General features: G+C 36.8%; 1 protein-coding gene across 1 annotated transcript in view; it reads right to left on the bottom strand.

The window, feature by feature from the left end:
- The window catches only part of CPS1 (carbamoyl-phosphate synthase 1), a 151,861-nt gene that overhangs the window by 96,439 nt on the left and 39,331 nt on the right, over positions 1-16,091 (bottom strand). Inside the window, exons 7-13 of the mRNA XM_072617474.1 lie at positions 10,855-10,944; positions 8,741-8,869; positions 7,797-7,903; positions 6,065-6,206; positions 5,255-5,332; positions 3,309-3,407; positions 2,451-2,546 (exon numbers count right to left, since the gene is read on the bottom strand). Coding sequence (XP_072473575.1) covers positions 2,451-2,546; positions 3,309-3,407; positions 5,255-5,332; positions 6,065-6,206; positions 7,797-7,903; positions 8,741-8,869; positions 10,855-10,944 — 741 coding nt within the window. The remainder of the gene's footprint in view (positions 1-2,450; positions 2,547-3,308; positions 3,408-5,254; positions 5,333-6,064; positions 6,207-7,796; positions 7,904-8,740; positions 8,870-10,854; positions 10,945-16,091) is intronic.

Genomic DNA, 16,091 nt, shown 5'->3' with positions numbered 1-16,091 from the left:
CCATTAGATTACAAAAATCTTTAGTTAAAAAAACTTTTTTTTAAATACCGTTGACATATCATATTTGATACTTGCTTACCTACTTTATTCCACCTTCCCTGGCCTACTCTCCTTTCCTCTAAATGACGTTTATTTTCTACGAACTGCTTTATAGCAACACAATGCCAGTGGCAAGGTCACATTTCCTTGAAATAGTTTGATTAGTAAAAGATCAGGACCAGTAAAATAAATAAGAATTCCAAAAGACAAGTTAGCTAGTCACTTGATTGAGGTTGGATATAAAATGAACCTCCAATGATTTTCTTAAGTACTGGAAGTACTAAGGAAGAGAACAGAAGGAAGACAGAGAAAAGGTCTCCCAGGGTCAGTCAGAATTCAGTTGACCACTTGATAATAAAATAGCATTGTTTTGGTCTCCAAGCATTCTCTTGACAAGCACAGTTCCTTAAAGGATAGGGAAAACTTTCAAAATCCTGTTTCAGAATAGGGAGATTAAAGATCACATATAACTGCCCTCAGTAATAACCTAAGGGAATAACTGCCTGGTGGAGTTGAGTGCCTGTCTGCCTCCAAAGTAGCAATGGTCCATTTTTCCTCTATATCCTCAAGGAGCATGCTATATATTTCCATAATGGGTAGACAGGAGTCAGTATCCAAAACAAACCTTTTGGAGAGCAAAGAAATAATAACTTCAAAATGGAATCTTAGTTTTAGGATTGCCATCTTTCTGTGGGCTGCAGTGACTCAGAGGGGCAGTCAGTGGGAGAAAGAAAAGTCCCCCACCACCACCAACCAGTGCTAAAAATATCTGAGGCTCATATGTATGAATGTGTATAAAAATGTAGATATGTGTACATGTGTGGGTATATATGTGTACACATACATTTATATGTATGTGTGTATATGTATACACACATAAGAACTACCCAGCTATCACCAAGGCAAAAGAGCAAAATTCATATTTCCTTGGATATGTTTAAATTGTGAGCAGATGACAATATTATGACACTATAAGCTACAAAGACTAAATACACATGAATGTACATATCAGAAGTTATTGCTGTAGTCAAGTTACAAGTTACAATAAAAGTTACAAGAAAGATAACCTTACACCCACATGACTTTTTAGGGAACAAGGACCATACAACTGCACTTGCAAGTGAAAGGTTGGGAGATGCTCCCCTAATTCTTTGAAATTTTCTTTTCCTCCTCTTATTTCTACAGGATTTATGAAAAACATTAGAATTATGCTGCATAGTAAACTTTATAAACTAATTAACTAACTTGGCCTTCCTTTGAATTTTTACTTCCCTTGCTAGTTCTGATCTGGGTGCTAATCAGTCCATCCAGAGGGAGTGCTTGCTCTCTGTAACCTTTTCTCTCTTAATGACATGGATCATTTTTATTGTGCTGCATGGTAATTAGGCACGAAAGGCAAGAAGTTCATATGAATGATTATAATTGCTGTTACTATCACATAGCCAACCCAAGCAATTTCTAGGGTCAGCTAGGCAAAGGGGAAAGGGAAACTGGACAGAACAGGAAGATGCTCTAAGGCTCCTCCGAAAACCCTTGAATCTGTAATACAGAGTGATCCAGATGGCTTGGCTTCTTTATTTCTAAAGAGTTGTCGGGAGTCAGAATATGTCAGATAATGCTTCAAATTTAACATAAAGGGGTCAACCTACCCTCTGTTCTGAAAGTTTAACTCACTTGTCTCAGAAACCCAGCAAAGCTGCCTTTTTCCTGCCCTCACATGTCTATCCATGTTCTCTACCCTCATCCTACCCAGGAAATGGCAAGAAAAGGAAAGCCTTAACGAAGAGAGTGACAAGCTGACTCTTTAGTGAATGATACAGAAAACTGGAATTTTTCTTAAGGGCACTGCAGATTCATTATGAACAGCAAACAGAAGATACACCTATGGCTATTTTTTGCTTTGATCAGCCAGATTCAAATTTAGCAGGAACTAAGTTGGCCTTGAGCCTGTGCATCTTCCAGGGACCCAAATTCCTTAGAGAAAACCCTGCCTTCAGACCACTTTCCCTTTCAATGCTTCTTGAAAGATTTAGAGGTCTTGATGGAATTATATAAACAAAATAATAAACTGGGAAAACCATTCCAATTCTACAAAAAACCCTTCTTCCTGAAGTTCTTTGATTTAAGGAGTTTATGGTATAAGACAAGTTAAAGAATAATGGGAAATAATTTTAGTTCCCATACAAAATCAAAACTTTTTTTTCTAAAGATAAAAGTTTCAAAAGGAGACATATAATCTATTATGGCTTTTGAAATATAACTCTCTGAAATATAAAACATGGAAGAAGCAACTAAGAAAACAATTATAAATTACTTTGTAACAGTTACGTTATAAATTTTAAATAATGAAGTACTAATCAGATACATTCAAGGACACAAACTAGTGTTGATGAAGCACAATATTCTCTCACCTTCATGGCTTTTACAGCTTGAGATCCTGAGTAATCAAATTCTCCTGCCTGGCCAATGGACAGACCCCCTGATCCCAGGATAAGGACTTTGGAAACCTTTTTTTAAAAAGATAATTGTTGTTATCATTTAGATGCATGTGAAGGATGGTAAACAAAGGGAAGAAAATTCAGTTTTTTCATTCATTTAGGTTACTAAACTGAGAAAAATACTAAAATTTAAAACATGTGAATTCATCTATTTTCCAATTCATTGCAGACCCAAGGGTTTAAGACATTTCCTTAATAGAAATTGTTTAAAGTGACTTATTATTTATACCCTATAGCCTTTTATCCATTGTTTCTCATTACATTGTTAAAAGAATCACATAGGGAACTAGGTATTTAAATACATAGGATTCCAATGTAGTATTATATTATTACTTATTTACTTGCTTTTTTAGATAGAAAGACATCAAGTTACTAAATTTATGACACTGATGAAGACAAGATTCCATGGCAGAAGTCTTTTGCCTACCATGCTTCAGTGTCTCCGTTAAACTCTATCTCAAATATCTGTACTTCTGATGCTTATTAGGTAGTGCAGGAATGTCAAAACCTCTAAGTGAAACAAAATCCTACTCTCCATTAAAAGCTTTTACTTGCATACACTCAAAAACTTGAGTTGAGATTTAAAAAATGACTTTGAATGCTAACACAAAATAAGAGAATTCCAATAAACATCATCTGAAATAAATAAACTCTTCTGTGGAAATATTTCATTTGTGTTTTTGCCATTACCCTTCTTACTCATTTCAAAATCATTATTCTATAATAAAAATCCATACGACAAAAGCTGAAAGTAAATATGTATATACTGACCTCAATTCTAGATGCTACTAGTCCAGGCTTCGGTAGAACTGATGCAACAGTGGTTCCTTTCCCCTTCTTTATCAGTGACAGAAAAGAATCAAATAGGTACTGTGAAATAAAAGAAGCAAATAGTTAAGAGATTTCAAAATTGTCTCAGTTATGATTATTTTCAAATATTACAACAAAAACACACCACAGTGCTCTCTTTGTGTGTGTGTTCATCCTTTGTTGCCGAGGAAGACCGTGCCATCAGAGAAATAATAACATGACTTGCACTTGACTTTGAGTGAGGTAGGGCTGTGCAAGTCATCAGCCCCACTTCTCCTCCAGAGCCATCTGAATCCAGTGACCAGATATTCATCAGGACGACTGGAGATGACCCAGGATGAGGCAATTGAGGTTAAGTGACTTGCTCAAGGTCACACAGCTAGTGAGTGTCAAGTGACTGAGGTGAGATGTGAACTCAGGTCCTCCTGACTCCTGCACTGGTACTCTATCCACTGTACCACCTAGCTGCCCCACAATGCTCTATCACCCCACTGATGTCACAGTGAAAAGAAGTTTCTTACAATCTCTGAACATTCAAAATAAGGTCTTCTGAGTATAGATAAGAGCTCTTAATTTTTTTCTACTCTTTCAAACTCAATTTTTTGACACTAAGATTTAAGTTCTTTCCCTTACTCACTCTGAAGTTACTGTTGACTACAAGGTATGGGGAAAGGGGGAAGAAATCTCTATATATTTTTATTTCTAGGAACTCAAAGACCTACAGTTTTTATTTTTTTTTTAACTTAGCCAGAAACTTTACTTCTTTACTAGAAACCAGAAACTTGACTTTTACTAGATAGGAAAATTTTCAGTCCCAGGACTTCATTTACTAAACATTTGGAAGAACTAAAATGTAGATGTGTAGGGAAAGTTGCTGTGCATCCTAAAGACACTGTTCCCAATTAGTAATTGAAATAAATCTGCTAGAAGGACATTTTCAAATTTAAAGTTTCATATAACAGTCCATGGTGAATTAGATATGGAATAATAGTTACCATTTAAGCTCTACTTTGTTTAGGTATAAATTAGGCAACTATAACAAAGACAAAAACAACCACCACCACCTTCAAAGAGTGTACTTTCTGTATGTCACCTACTAATAATAATATGTATTTCCAGTAAATATTGAGGCAAAAGCCACAGAACTGGCTTATGAAGAGGACAGAAGAGGGTAAGGGGGATACTTTTCAGGCCCTTCTTCATTTCACAAAATCTCCCTTCTGAATCCAATATTCCAGTTGACCTTGAAGAAGGATGGTCAATGCAACAACAGGGGGAAGTCTAATTTCCCAGATATCTCTGCATGGAGAACTTCTTTCAAGCAAAAGATCTTACTTGTGCATTTAACTAACAATGTACAAAAGTAATAACATTTAAATTAAAAACAAATCTCCTCTAAGCATTCCTTATGGTTCTTTTCTTAAAATGACTGAATAATATTTATGTGCGCACATGCCCTCTCTCCTTCCCAACACTCTCAATACTCTAACTTCTCCTGCTGCTGCGTATTCATCCTTAGTGGCTACACAACCAGTTGCCATAGGGATTTTTGTGAAGTCACAGATGGGGGATTAAAATTTCATTTCAGTTATGAGAACAAGAGAGAGCAAGAGGGAATTCATTTGCATAGCTCAACAATTGTAAACTTGAGAACTGAAATGTATTAGAATGATAATGGATTTATACAAAAATAGCATCTGGTTTCCTAAGGACTTTCCCAAGTTTTTTTTTCAAAAAACTTCCTCTATGACATTCAAAGAGAGATTTTAATTCTAAATTTATTAACCAAACACTTCCCAAATGTCTACACAAAGACCTAGATGGTTGTTTTGGATTCTTTATATTTTTTATAAATGTTCAGTAATAAAAATATATTTTAGTTAACAGAAATTATCCTTCCGACATACCTCTGTGTCTGTTGGCCCTGGACTGACTTCTGGGTGGAACTGGACAGTGAAGATTGGTTTGCTCTCATGCATAATTCCCTGAAAGAACAAGAAGAAGGAAAATGAAACTTCATTAATTTCTTTTACTGGTATAAAAAAAAAAGTTCAAATAGGAAACTTAGAGGAATTCTACTAAAGAGACCATTTTAAGTTAACACATAGTACTATTTAACATCTAGAAATCTTAAGAACCAGAATGTAGAGAATATTGGTCCTAATAGATGACAAATGGAGATAGAATTGTTATGGTAACCAACCTTCAGAAACATTCAGATCTGGTCTAGAGCCCATTGGTCATCCTTAAGAACATATTTTGATCTGTGGTTTTACCAACCCAGATCAAAGTGGCTTCCTAAAGTTTTTATCAGATGACTCAGTATAAGGACAAAAGCTCAAGGCCTCCTTGAATCCAAAGTGGGTCTTATATATGTAACCAGGTTATTCTGGATCTTCAACACTTAACGATGGGTCAGAAACTAAACTGACCTCCTATTGTGTATTAAATACCAATGTTACTCCTCAATCAATGCTATGAACATAGTGACACCTCAGGCATAGAGATGCCAAAGGCATCAACTGATGATAAAAAGTAAAAGGAAAATTCCTTTTAAAGAGCAGCTAGCTGTGACAAATGATCTATAAAATGGTTCCCAAAAAGAGAACATGTTTAACCCAGCAAGTGTGTATAGAAATGGAATAGCAGGGTAATACGAGCCCCCACTCACCCCTGCTTCTTATTACATCCAGAAAAAGTTTAGAGAAAGTGCTTACTTCATTTGTTTGATCATTGACATTCACAAACAGTGGTTTCCAGCCAGCAGGGAGGCTGCTGCTGTCCAGTGCATATCCATGGTTCTGAGCAGTGATGAAGGCCTGCCTATTTGTGATATTCAACACTGGCTGGTTCTGTCCTCTGGAAAGCAAAGGACAGAAATAAATGAGAAAAAGATGAAGAAAGCATATAAATGCTTTGGTCAATGAGGTCATCACCAGGAAGTAACCAAGAAACTTCTGGTTTTAGATGCTCCGTGAAATTTGCCCTCAAGAGGAGTCACAAATTGTTAATCCCATCCAAGCATTTTACCAACAAAAATCAATACTGAACACCTGGTGTTTTGCTTAATTTCTTTAGCTGGACTTATAGAGAGGAGAATTGTACTCTAGATGATATGACTTAAAGTCATTCTCTGACTTTACAGAAACGGACAAACGTTATTTACTCAAAGGCAGTCAAAAAAATTCACAAAACAAGCATCAAAAATTTTAAGGGGAAATAAAGAGAAAGCTATCAAGTACAAAAAATAGATTTGAATAATTCTAATGAAAGAAGGAAGGAAGGAAGGAAGGAAGGAAGGAAGGAAGGAAGGAAGGAAGGAAGGAAGGAAGGAAGGAAGGAAGGAAGGAAGGGAGGAAGGAAGGAAAGAAGGAAGGAAGGAAACTTAGGACCATAGATTTAGAGCTAGCCAATACCCTCATTTTATTGTCATTATTGTACATTATGCATATATTATCTCATTGGACTTAGGTTCTACAGCTATATCATCCTCACTTCACATGTGAGGAAACAGGTTCATTGAAGAAAAGACTCCAAAGACCTCATGGGAATGCTGGGGCCATCTCACTTCCCCCATTAATATGTAAGTGCAGGGATCATTTTTCTGTTTTTATCTTTCTTTGTACCACCATCATCACTCAATCTAGTACCTGGAATATAGGGATATGGACTAGACCTATAATTTCATTTGTAAAGGGAATTCCCAGGTAAGAAAATTCCCTCTTCCACTTATAGTCTTAGGGTGTTGTTTAGAGCACTGAGAAGCTAAGTGACTTGCCCAGGGTCATTGTGCATCACAGGCAAGACTTGAACTCAGATCTTGCTAGTTTCAAGGCCAGCTCTCCATTTGTTACAACATGCTGTCCCTGTCCCAGACCTGGCATAGAATAAGTTCTTATTAAATGCCTGTTGATTGAGGGATAGATTGGTAGAATGAATTAATTGCATGACTTTGAAGAAATCACTTGACCTCTCTGGACATTTATAGACAACAGCACTCTTATGAAACTAGATTACCATTTATATTTTACATCATTGCCTTCTTTTTTTGGAAAGCAGAATTACTAACTATGCAGCTACCTCTAACCTTTAAGAACTTGTTTAATTTCAGAGGAAATAGATACAAATAGTAGCCAAGATATCTTTGAGGAAAGGCTTTTTTTCAGATGTACAAAATACATGGTCTCAGGTATTCAGTCAGAGGTTGTGAATACATAGGAGAGCAGTAGATGCACAGCTCAGCTATGCATACCAGTATGCATTCTAACAGGATGAACCATGGAACATCATAGTTATCTATGGGTGTAAAGCTCAAAGTGTTGTGTAGCAAGCTTTCTGAGGGTATCCTGCTTGGCTCTCCATAGGACTTGGGTGGCTAACATGACTAAACCAAACATTGAAAAAAGTTGCCCCTAGTCCCTTCTTTGTTTTGATACATTTCTTGTCTACCTGTTGGCCATGGGCATTTTGTAGGTCTTGCCTCCAGCTGCTAATCCTGTGATTAAATTCCCTGTACTGATTCCAAACAAAGGCTCTTTACGATCACTCTCCAAGATCTGTAAAGGAGAGAATGGTGTTAGTTCCATATATTGATAACTCAGGAAGGGTTCTAATAGTATACTAAATATATATATGTATATACATATAATAAAAATATATACTAAAAAGCTATAGCTTTTTTTCTCTATCAGTATAGGATATACCCATTTATGTAGAATGGCATTTCAATTAGTTGGTCAAAAACCTCTGGTTAACTGAAGGACAGCGAATGCCCTTGACAAATGACAATTTCCTTTCTCAGAAGGCAGTAAAATACACTGAACATTAAAACTAAACCAAACGTAGTTTAATCCTTCTTTGGACGATGCTTTAAGATCTTATACTACTATGAGGAAGGGAAAATGCCATCTTCACAGTTATTTTCCCAAGAATCATTTTCCCAAAGACACAAAATAAAGAATGAATATGTTAGAAAGGGGACCTAAAGGCCTGAATTTACAAACTAACTGACTGTTTTAAGCATTAGATTTCCTGTCCTGCACAGTTTTCTAAAGAATAAGGTCATCTTCATGAATGTGAATTATCCTGTTGTAACTCTGCAGATATAGAGGGTAGATGCAGACTGGGTATCATCTGTCTGGTCCTATGGAATGAACTGAAAGTTTCTTTTTTGGCCTAAGGAACAGGTTCCATTATCTCTGGCTCTTTCTCTCTCCTATTTGGTTCTCCAGTAGAATAATTTATCTTTGCTGCCTCTGAGAGACACAAAGAATGCTTACATTAAAACAATTTTTTAAAAAAACCTGCAATGTTAAAGGAAATTCTTCATAGCCTTCTCATCACATATGACCCTCTATCTACAGACCTATACACAGACTCCATGCACATTGTACCTTCTTGACATTCTGAATTAGAGGCTGTGCCAGAGTTGGGTTTCCAGGCCCTCCAGCTATTAAAAGTCCATCATATTCCATCTTGGTGAAATCATGATTCCAAGGAACTAAATGAACTTCAGCTCCTTTCTAGAAAAAGAAACATGAATGTCTTAAATAAAATACTATTAAGTGGGGAAAATTAATTTAAAAGGAGCAAAAGAAAAAGAAAAGAAATTAATGAGGAAGGGTTGATTGAAATATATATGTAAATACATATACATATGTATCCCTGCTTATATATGTGCATGTATATATGTATTCCTTTTTAAACATGATATAGCTGTGTTACCCTGGACAAGTCCTTTCTCAGGCTCATTTTTCTCATCTGGAAAATAGGAAATAAAATTAGCCCTTACCTCACAGGGTTGTTTTGAGGGTCAAATGAGATAAATGTAAAGTGCTTTGCAAACCTTAAAGCGTTATACTGTTATTATTATTATTTTATTATTTATTATATTATATTATTATTATATAATTGGTGTCAAAGGATGGAAGAGAATTTGAATTCTGACTCCTTCCTTCACTCATTGTCTCTATGACCTATATATATATATATATGACCTATATATATATATATAATTATATATAGTTATATAATTATATAATATTATTATATAATATAATGTTATATTATTATTATATTATATTATTATTTATTAATATTATAATAATTATTATTATTATTATTATTGTTACCCATCCAGTTTCTTGGGGAAAAAAAATCAGGTCCACAATTCCAATCATCAGAAGCTTTGTTTTGTCAAATAACAAATTCTTTCAGAAGCTCATTGAATTTTATGATTCAAATGGTACCATTTAGATAACAGAAAACTGAGGATTCAAGTTGGATCTTACAAAGCAAACAATACATCTTTTTACAGATTTAAGGAATGGTATATGTACAAAAGCTCCATAATTAAGATTATAGTATACACAGGATATATTTATTATCCAGAATCAAAGAGGGTTAACAAAAAATGAGAAATTTATTTTCTGTATAGTTCATGCTGGCCTGCCTTTGACCTTCCTTAACATTACCCTGTGGGTACCTTTTTTTCATTACCTGTTAATCAGTTTTCTTCCCCAGCGTCTAACCACATTTTCTATGAAATGATGATTAATTTTGTCAGGCTGATTTTGGATATGAGAATATAAATTCTTTTACATCAAAATACATACAAAGTACATACTCAGTGGTACGTATATCCCCAGATTAATAATACGCTGCCAATAATTTGAGATGTTTGGAATTAGACTTTGGACATGCTAATCTTGAGAAAGGGGAAAGAAAGTTCGTGTAACGAAATTGCTTTCTCAGGGAAAAATAATAACCACAGAATGCCTCAAAAGAAAAAAATATCACCCTCTAAGGAATTTGCAAGGATTGCTTGAATTTGATAAGTCAAAATTAATATGAAGAAGTTTTATTAAGCCTATGCTCTCTGTAGAAGCAAAAAGCTAGGACATGCAAAGACAAAGCAGATATAATGTAATCAAGGACTTTCTGCAATTCCTTGGTGCCCACCTGGAATATTTCAGAACATCATGGAATGGGACAGAAAGCATTCATTCTCTTCCCAGTATAGAAGAACAGGCATTCAACTGATTTTTCTGTGCTGAGACTTAGAGTTCTGAAGACATCTAATAAGCAGGATTATAGGATCATATCTACTCCAATCCTCTCATTTTAGACATGAGGAAACTGAAATCCAGAGAGGGAAAGGGACTTGCCCAAGGTCATAGAGACAATGAGTGAAGGAAGGAGTCAGAATTCAAATTCTCTTCCATCCTTTGACATCAAATCCAGCACTCCTTCTATTCCGTCGCCAGGAAAATTAAAATGAAAGGCTTTTCTCTTAGTGAACCAAAGGGGCAAGGGAAAAGTACCACCCCCCAGAAGCATTCCCCAATGATCAAGGCAAGAATTCTGTGGTTATTTTCAAGTAGAGAGAGATAGACAGACAGACAGACAGACAGACAGACAGACAGATAGAGACAGAGAAGAGAGACAGAGAAAAACAGTGTGAGAAATCTTCACTCCAAAGAAAAATGAGAGGATGGGAATGGCTTACCTTCACTAGTAAACGGATTACATTCTGCTTTATCCCACAGTCTACAGCAACCACTCTAATAGGATTCCCTTTGCCATACACCTTGACATCCTGCATTTTGAAATCAAAAGAGTTAGAGGGAAGCTACTATTGTGAGTGACACATCAATATCATAAACACATTTGGGAATGTTTTGCACTTAGACTGGTGGCAGATTGATTGCTAACTACTGGGGAGTGACTGGCAGTTAACAATCAATTTGCAAGAAAGACTCAGCAAGTGCCACAGACTGAATCCTTTTTTTATGAAATTTTTTAAAATGTACTTTGCTGTTTTATATATACTGTTGATTATAGTAATAACAATGATCCTTAAGAAATTGGTTGTTTCCATAGTTAACAACCATCTTTCTCATGTTTTGCCTCATTAACAGCTAGCAGCAATGGAATTTTCAAGTATTATTGTCTGATTCAGCACTAGACAGATGGGGTAAGAGATACATCATGTCTTAAACACCACTTGATCCTTAGCTTGCATTAAAGATAGGATATGGCAGAGCTGAGTGCCTGTGTAATAAGTCCATGTAAAGATTCTGAAATATAAAAAATCAGTATGAGATTACCAATCTGGTGTAGACCAGTGGTCCCCTATGTTGTTTTGAAAAACTCTGTGTTTAGAGGTCAGATTTCATAATGGGATCTCAAAGGGCATCATCTTTAAGTACTACTCTGACATTAGTGGAAAACAACCTGACCACAACTCAAAGTCACAAAATGGAAGAAATGGAAGGAGGATATAGGGGTCTAAATTTCTCAATTTAATTCTTACTTTGAGCATTAAACTTCTTAAACCTTTCCTGAGAGTTTTTTGGAACTTTTTAGTGATAACCATCTTTTAGTTGTGTGATATGATGAAAGCTTAAGTCTACTTAGCTAAAAAAATGATTTCCTAGCTTTAGAGGAATTTTTAAAAGTTAAGATGTTTTATTTGAAATTATAGACACTGGATATTGCAACTTGACAGGAGAACTAATTATCCTTTAATAGATCTATAATTTGGGCAGCTAGATAGCACAGGGCATAGAATGTTGATCCTGAAATCAGGAGGACTCAACTACCTGAGTACAAATCTGCCCTCAGACACTTACTATCTTTGTAACCCTGGAAAAGTCACTTAACCGTGTTTGCCTCAGATTCCTTGTCCATAAAAGATGGAGAAGAAAATGGCAATTGAATCCAGTATCTTTGTCAGGAAAATTCCAAATGGGGTCACAGAGAGTCGGACACAAGTAAAACGACCAAACAATGGTACAGTTCCAAACCTCTCCATGTTAACTCATCTCTGTAACTCTTATCCATATCCTCCCATCAAGAATTCAATGTGGCAAGGGGAGGAGGGGCAGGGAAGGGAAAGAAGGGTTACTGAAAATGGGAAATACTCAACAAGGTGGAACCTCAGTCTCAATCTCTTGATTTTGCATGAACACCAATGGGCCATGCAGATAGGCTATCAGCTGGTTCTCATTTGTGTGACTCTCTCACTTCTTTGTCTGGTCAGACATCTTTCTGATACTCTTTACACTATTTCTGTGCAATTTTTTACTGGTAATATATCATAGTATCTTTGCATCTGTATAACTCCCTATTGTCTTTTGGATAAGCTACAACTTGAATTCTTCAAAGACTGATGTGTTCTATAACTCATTGTCACATAGGACCACCAGGAAAAGTGTGGTACAGTGGAAAAAAAGACTGGATTCAGGGTCACAATATAGGTTTCAACCAATGCTCTGCTACTTACTTCTTATGTGACCTTGGCCAAGTCAACTATTCTTTCTGAGTCTCAGTTTCCTTAACTATAAAATGAAAGGTTTGATGCTTCTGTGGTCCCTTACAGTCTTAATAATACTCTTAAGAATTATTAGTTAAGAATAATTACATCTCACTTGAGAAAAAATCAAGATTTATCTTATTCTTTCATTCTCTCCACTACATTCTTCTCTCAGTGCTCCTGTGAACCAGAGGTCCCCCCTGGGATATCAAAAGCTAAGTCAAGAGAGTAAAAGCTGGCAATGTTTGGAAAACAAGTGCAGACTGATGACAGACTGTATGTGTGTTGACTAAGGAATGTTTATTCCTCAGCCCGGTCACAAAAACTTCTCATAGATCAAAAGATCTAGCACTGGACGGGATATTCAAGGTCATGTAGTCCAACTCCTTCATTTGACAGATAAGGAATGTAAGGTCCAGGGAGCTGTGACTCGCTCAGGTCTCACAGCTAATGATAGATGTGGGACTGGAATTATATATATATGTATACACACACACACACACACACACACACACACACACACACACACACATACATATGTATATATTGGCCACAATGACTCTCAAAGAGTGTGCATCTTATGAAGGAGTTGTGAATCTGTGTCCGTGGAAGAAAGCTTCAGACTAAGTAACTTGCAAATGTTTGATAAGTCTCTGGGTATTTTTCCTTCCAACTTTTCTGAAAAAAAACCTAATAGAAAAAAGATGCCAGTCCTTCCTTCTCAGGGTGAATAAACTCCAGCTCAGCTGTTCACCAAGGGTCCTGGGGAGTCTCTCAAATCAGAAACCTGCAGGGGCTGAGGGAGGTCACACAGGTAAGTATCTAAAGGAATCGCACTGCCGTCTAGTGGCAGGTCTTAGATTTGTAGTCTCAAGCCCTAGAACCCTTCAGAGAAACAGTTCAAACTCAACCCAAAGAGTCATCTTTGTCTCTTCCCTTCTATCATCTTCCCCATATGTAATCCATCGCCACCTGTGCCCTATTGTATCAGCACAACATCTCTCGGATTTGTTTTCTATTTTCTACTCATACTGCCACCGTCCTACCTCAGAACCTCATCATATTTGGTTTGCACTAGAACCAAAGGGTCATTCATTCAATCAATAAGCATTTACTAAGCACCTACTATGTGCCAGTCACTATACTAGGGATACAACAAAGATAAAAACAGTCTTTGTTCTCCAGGATCCCACAGTCTAATTGGGGGAGGCAATATGCTAACAACTGTGTACAAACAAGAGCTATATATGATAAATGGGAAGTAGTCTTAAGGGGAATCTCACTAAGGTTAAAGAGGACTAGGAAAGGCTTCTCAAAGAAGGTGGGACTTTAGCTGAGACTTGAAGGGGCTCAGCAAAGCTAGGAGAGACAGAGATGAAGAGGGAAAGCATTCCAGTAGATGCAGCATTGTATGGGAGACATAGCAAAGAGGACAGACAGTATGTGTGAATCACAGAGTACATTGAGGAGAATAAGGTACGAGAAAAGGAGAAATGAGAGAAGTTATGAAGGACTTTAAAGGACACACAGAGGGCTTTATATCTGATCCTAGAGGTGATAGGGAGCCACTAGAATTTACTGAGTGGGGGAGGGGTACCATGGTCAAATTTTTCCTTGGGTAAATCAACTTGACAGTTGATTGGAGGATATTCCAGAATATGGAGATACTTGAGGCAGGCTATTAAACTAGCCTAAGTGTGGGCTGATAAGGGTCTGCATGAAGGGGGTGTGAGTGTTACAGAATAGGAGGCATATAAGACAGGTGTCATGAAGGTGAAAACAACAGAACCAAACCACTGACTGGATGGGGAGAAGTGAAAGAGAGTGAAAAGTTGAGGATGATACCTAGACTGTACTTACATAACTGGAACATTAGTGGTATCCTTGACAGTAATAGGGAAGTTAGGAAGAGGGAAAGCTTTGGGAGGAAAATATAAGATGTTTGATAGTCATTTGGAGAGACTAGACTGGAGGCCAGGAGAGAGATTAAGGCTAGACACATAAATCATTTACATTGAAATGATAAGTGAAATCATGGGAGTTTATGAGATAAACAAATAAAACAATGTAGAGGGAAAAGATTTCAATCTGGCAGAGCCTGAGAAAAGAGAAGTGACTTGCACAAAGTCATTGCAGGGGCAAGTGGTACTGTTCTGGATTCTCCTCTTCAGAGAGCTGCCAGTCTTCTAAAATAATGCACAGATCTGATCATTTAATTTTCCAATCCTAAAATCTTCCATACTTTCCTATTGCCTATAGGATGATAAAGATCATAAGATATTTAAAGCTAGAAAGGAACTTAGAGGAAATTGTAGCCAACTGCCTTATTTTACAAATAAGGAAACTGAGACCTAGAAGGATTCAGTGATTGCCCAAGGTCACAAAGTGGCAAGGTCAATATTTGAACTAAGTTTGTCAGATTCCATAGACAGCCTTCTTTCCATTGCACCATGCTGCCTCACACATTCCTTAACCTGACATTTAAACCTCTACTGTCTGACTCTTCTTCCTTTCATGAATTTGTCCTAGTTGTACTGAGTTATTGTTATTTCTCAACCTCATAGTGCCCTCTCACTCACCCCACAATTAGGAAGTATACCCTCCACATCTATTTCTATCAAAAAAAAATTTTTGAGGCCTACCTCAGGTACTACTTCCTCCAAAAAAAAAACCAACACCAAACTATCCTGATCTCCCAGACTGAAAGTAATCTCCCTACTCAAAAGTCATATAGCACTCTGATCCAATCTATCCATTACTTATATCCACTCTTCCTACCATAACCATTATCTCTTATGCCCCTTCCCTCCATTAGACTATAAGCTCCCCTTTTTATGCTAAGGAAGAGAACTGTGCTGTACACAGGCACTTAACATATTTGTTGAAGTAGACTGGAAATGGTACCACAGCTTTCCTTACGATATCATCTGGCATTCAGAATGTGAGGTGTATAATCAATAAATGATCAAGAGGATGTGGATTATATTTATAGCAATCTGCTTGCCTCAACACCTGTCTTCTTGACTCAGCAGAGGGCAAAGTTCTTTGATCCCTTATGACAGGACAAGGATCATAAGAAGTGAAGGAACTGACTGTCCCTCCTTCTGTACTGCCATGAAACTGACTGGGCTATTTTTACTTTGATAATAACCCTCTTGGAAACAGACCCCCTGGTACACCAGAATATTTCATAGCTGGAACTTTCATGAGGAGATCTTGCTCTCCACAGTAATTCTAGTTGGTGCTGGGTGACAGACTAAATCATTTCACAGGTGAATGCTTACCACTGAGGGGAAAAATATCCTTTCTAAAGACCCCAGGGAGGAGGTCCTATCTAAGCTAGGTAGGGGGTATGAGATTCAATGCAATCAGAATGAATTTTGTAACACACAAAGCCTCTATCTCATTACACACTTTTATCTTCTGAG

The sequence above is a fragment of the Notamacropus eugenii genome, chromosome 6, assembly GCF_028372415.1.
Source record: "Notamacropus eugenii isolate mMacEug1 chromosome 6, mMacEug1.pri_v2, whole genome shotgun sequence".
Classification (NCBI taxonomy): domain Eukaryota; kingdom Metazoa; phylum Chordata; class Mammalia; order Diprotodontia; family Macropodidae; genus Notamacropus; species Notamacropus eugenii.
This window is presented reverse-complemented; position numbering and strand designations above follow the sequence as displayed.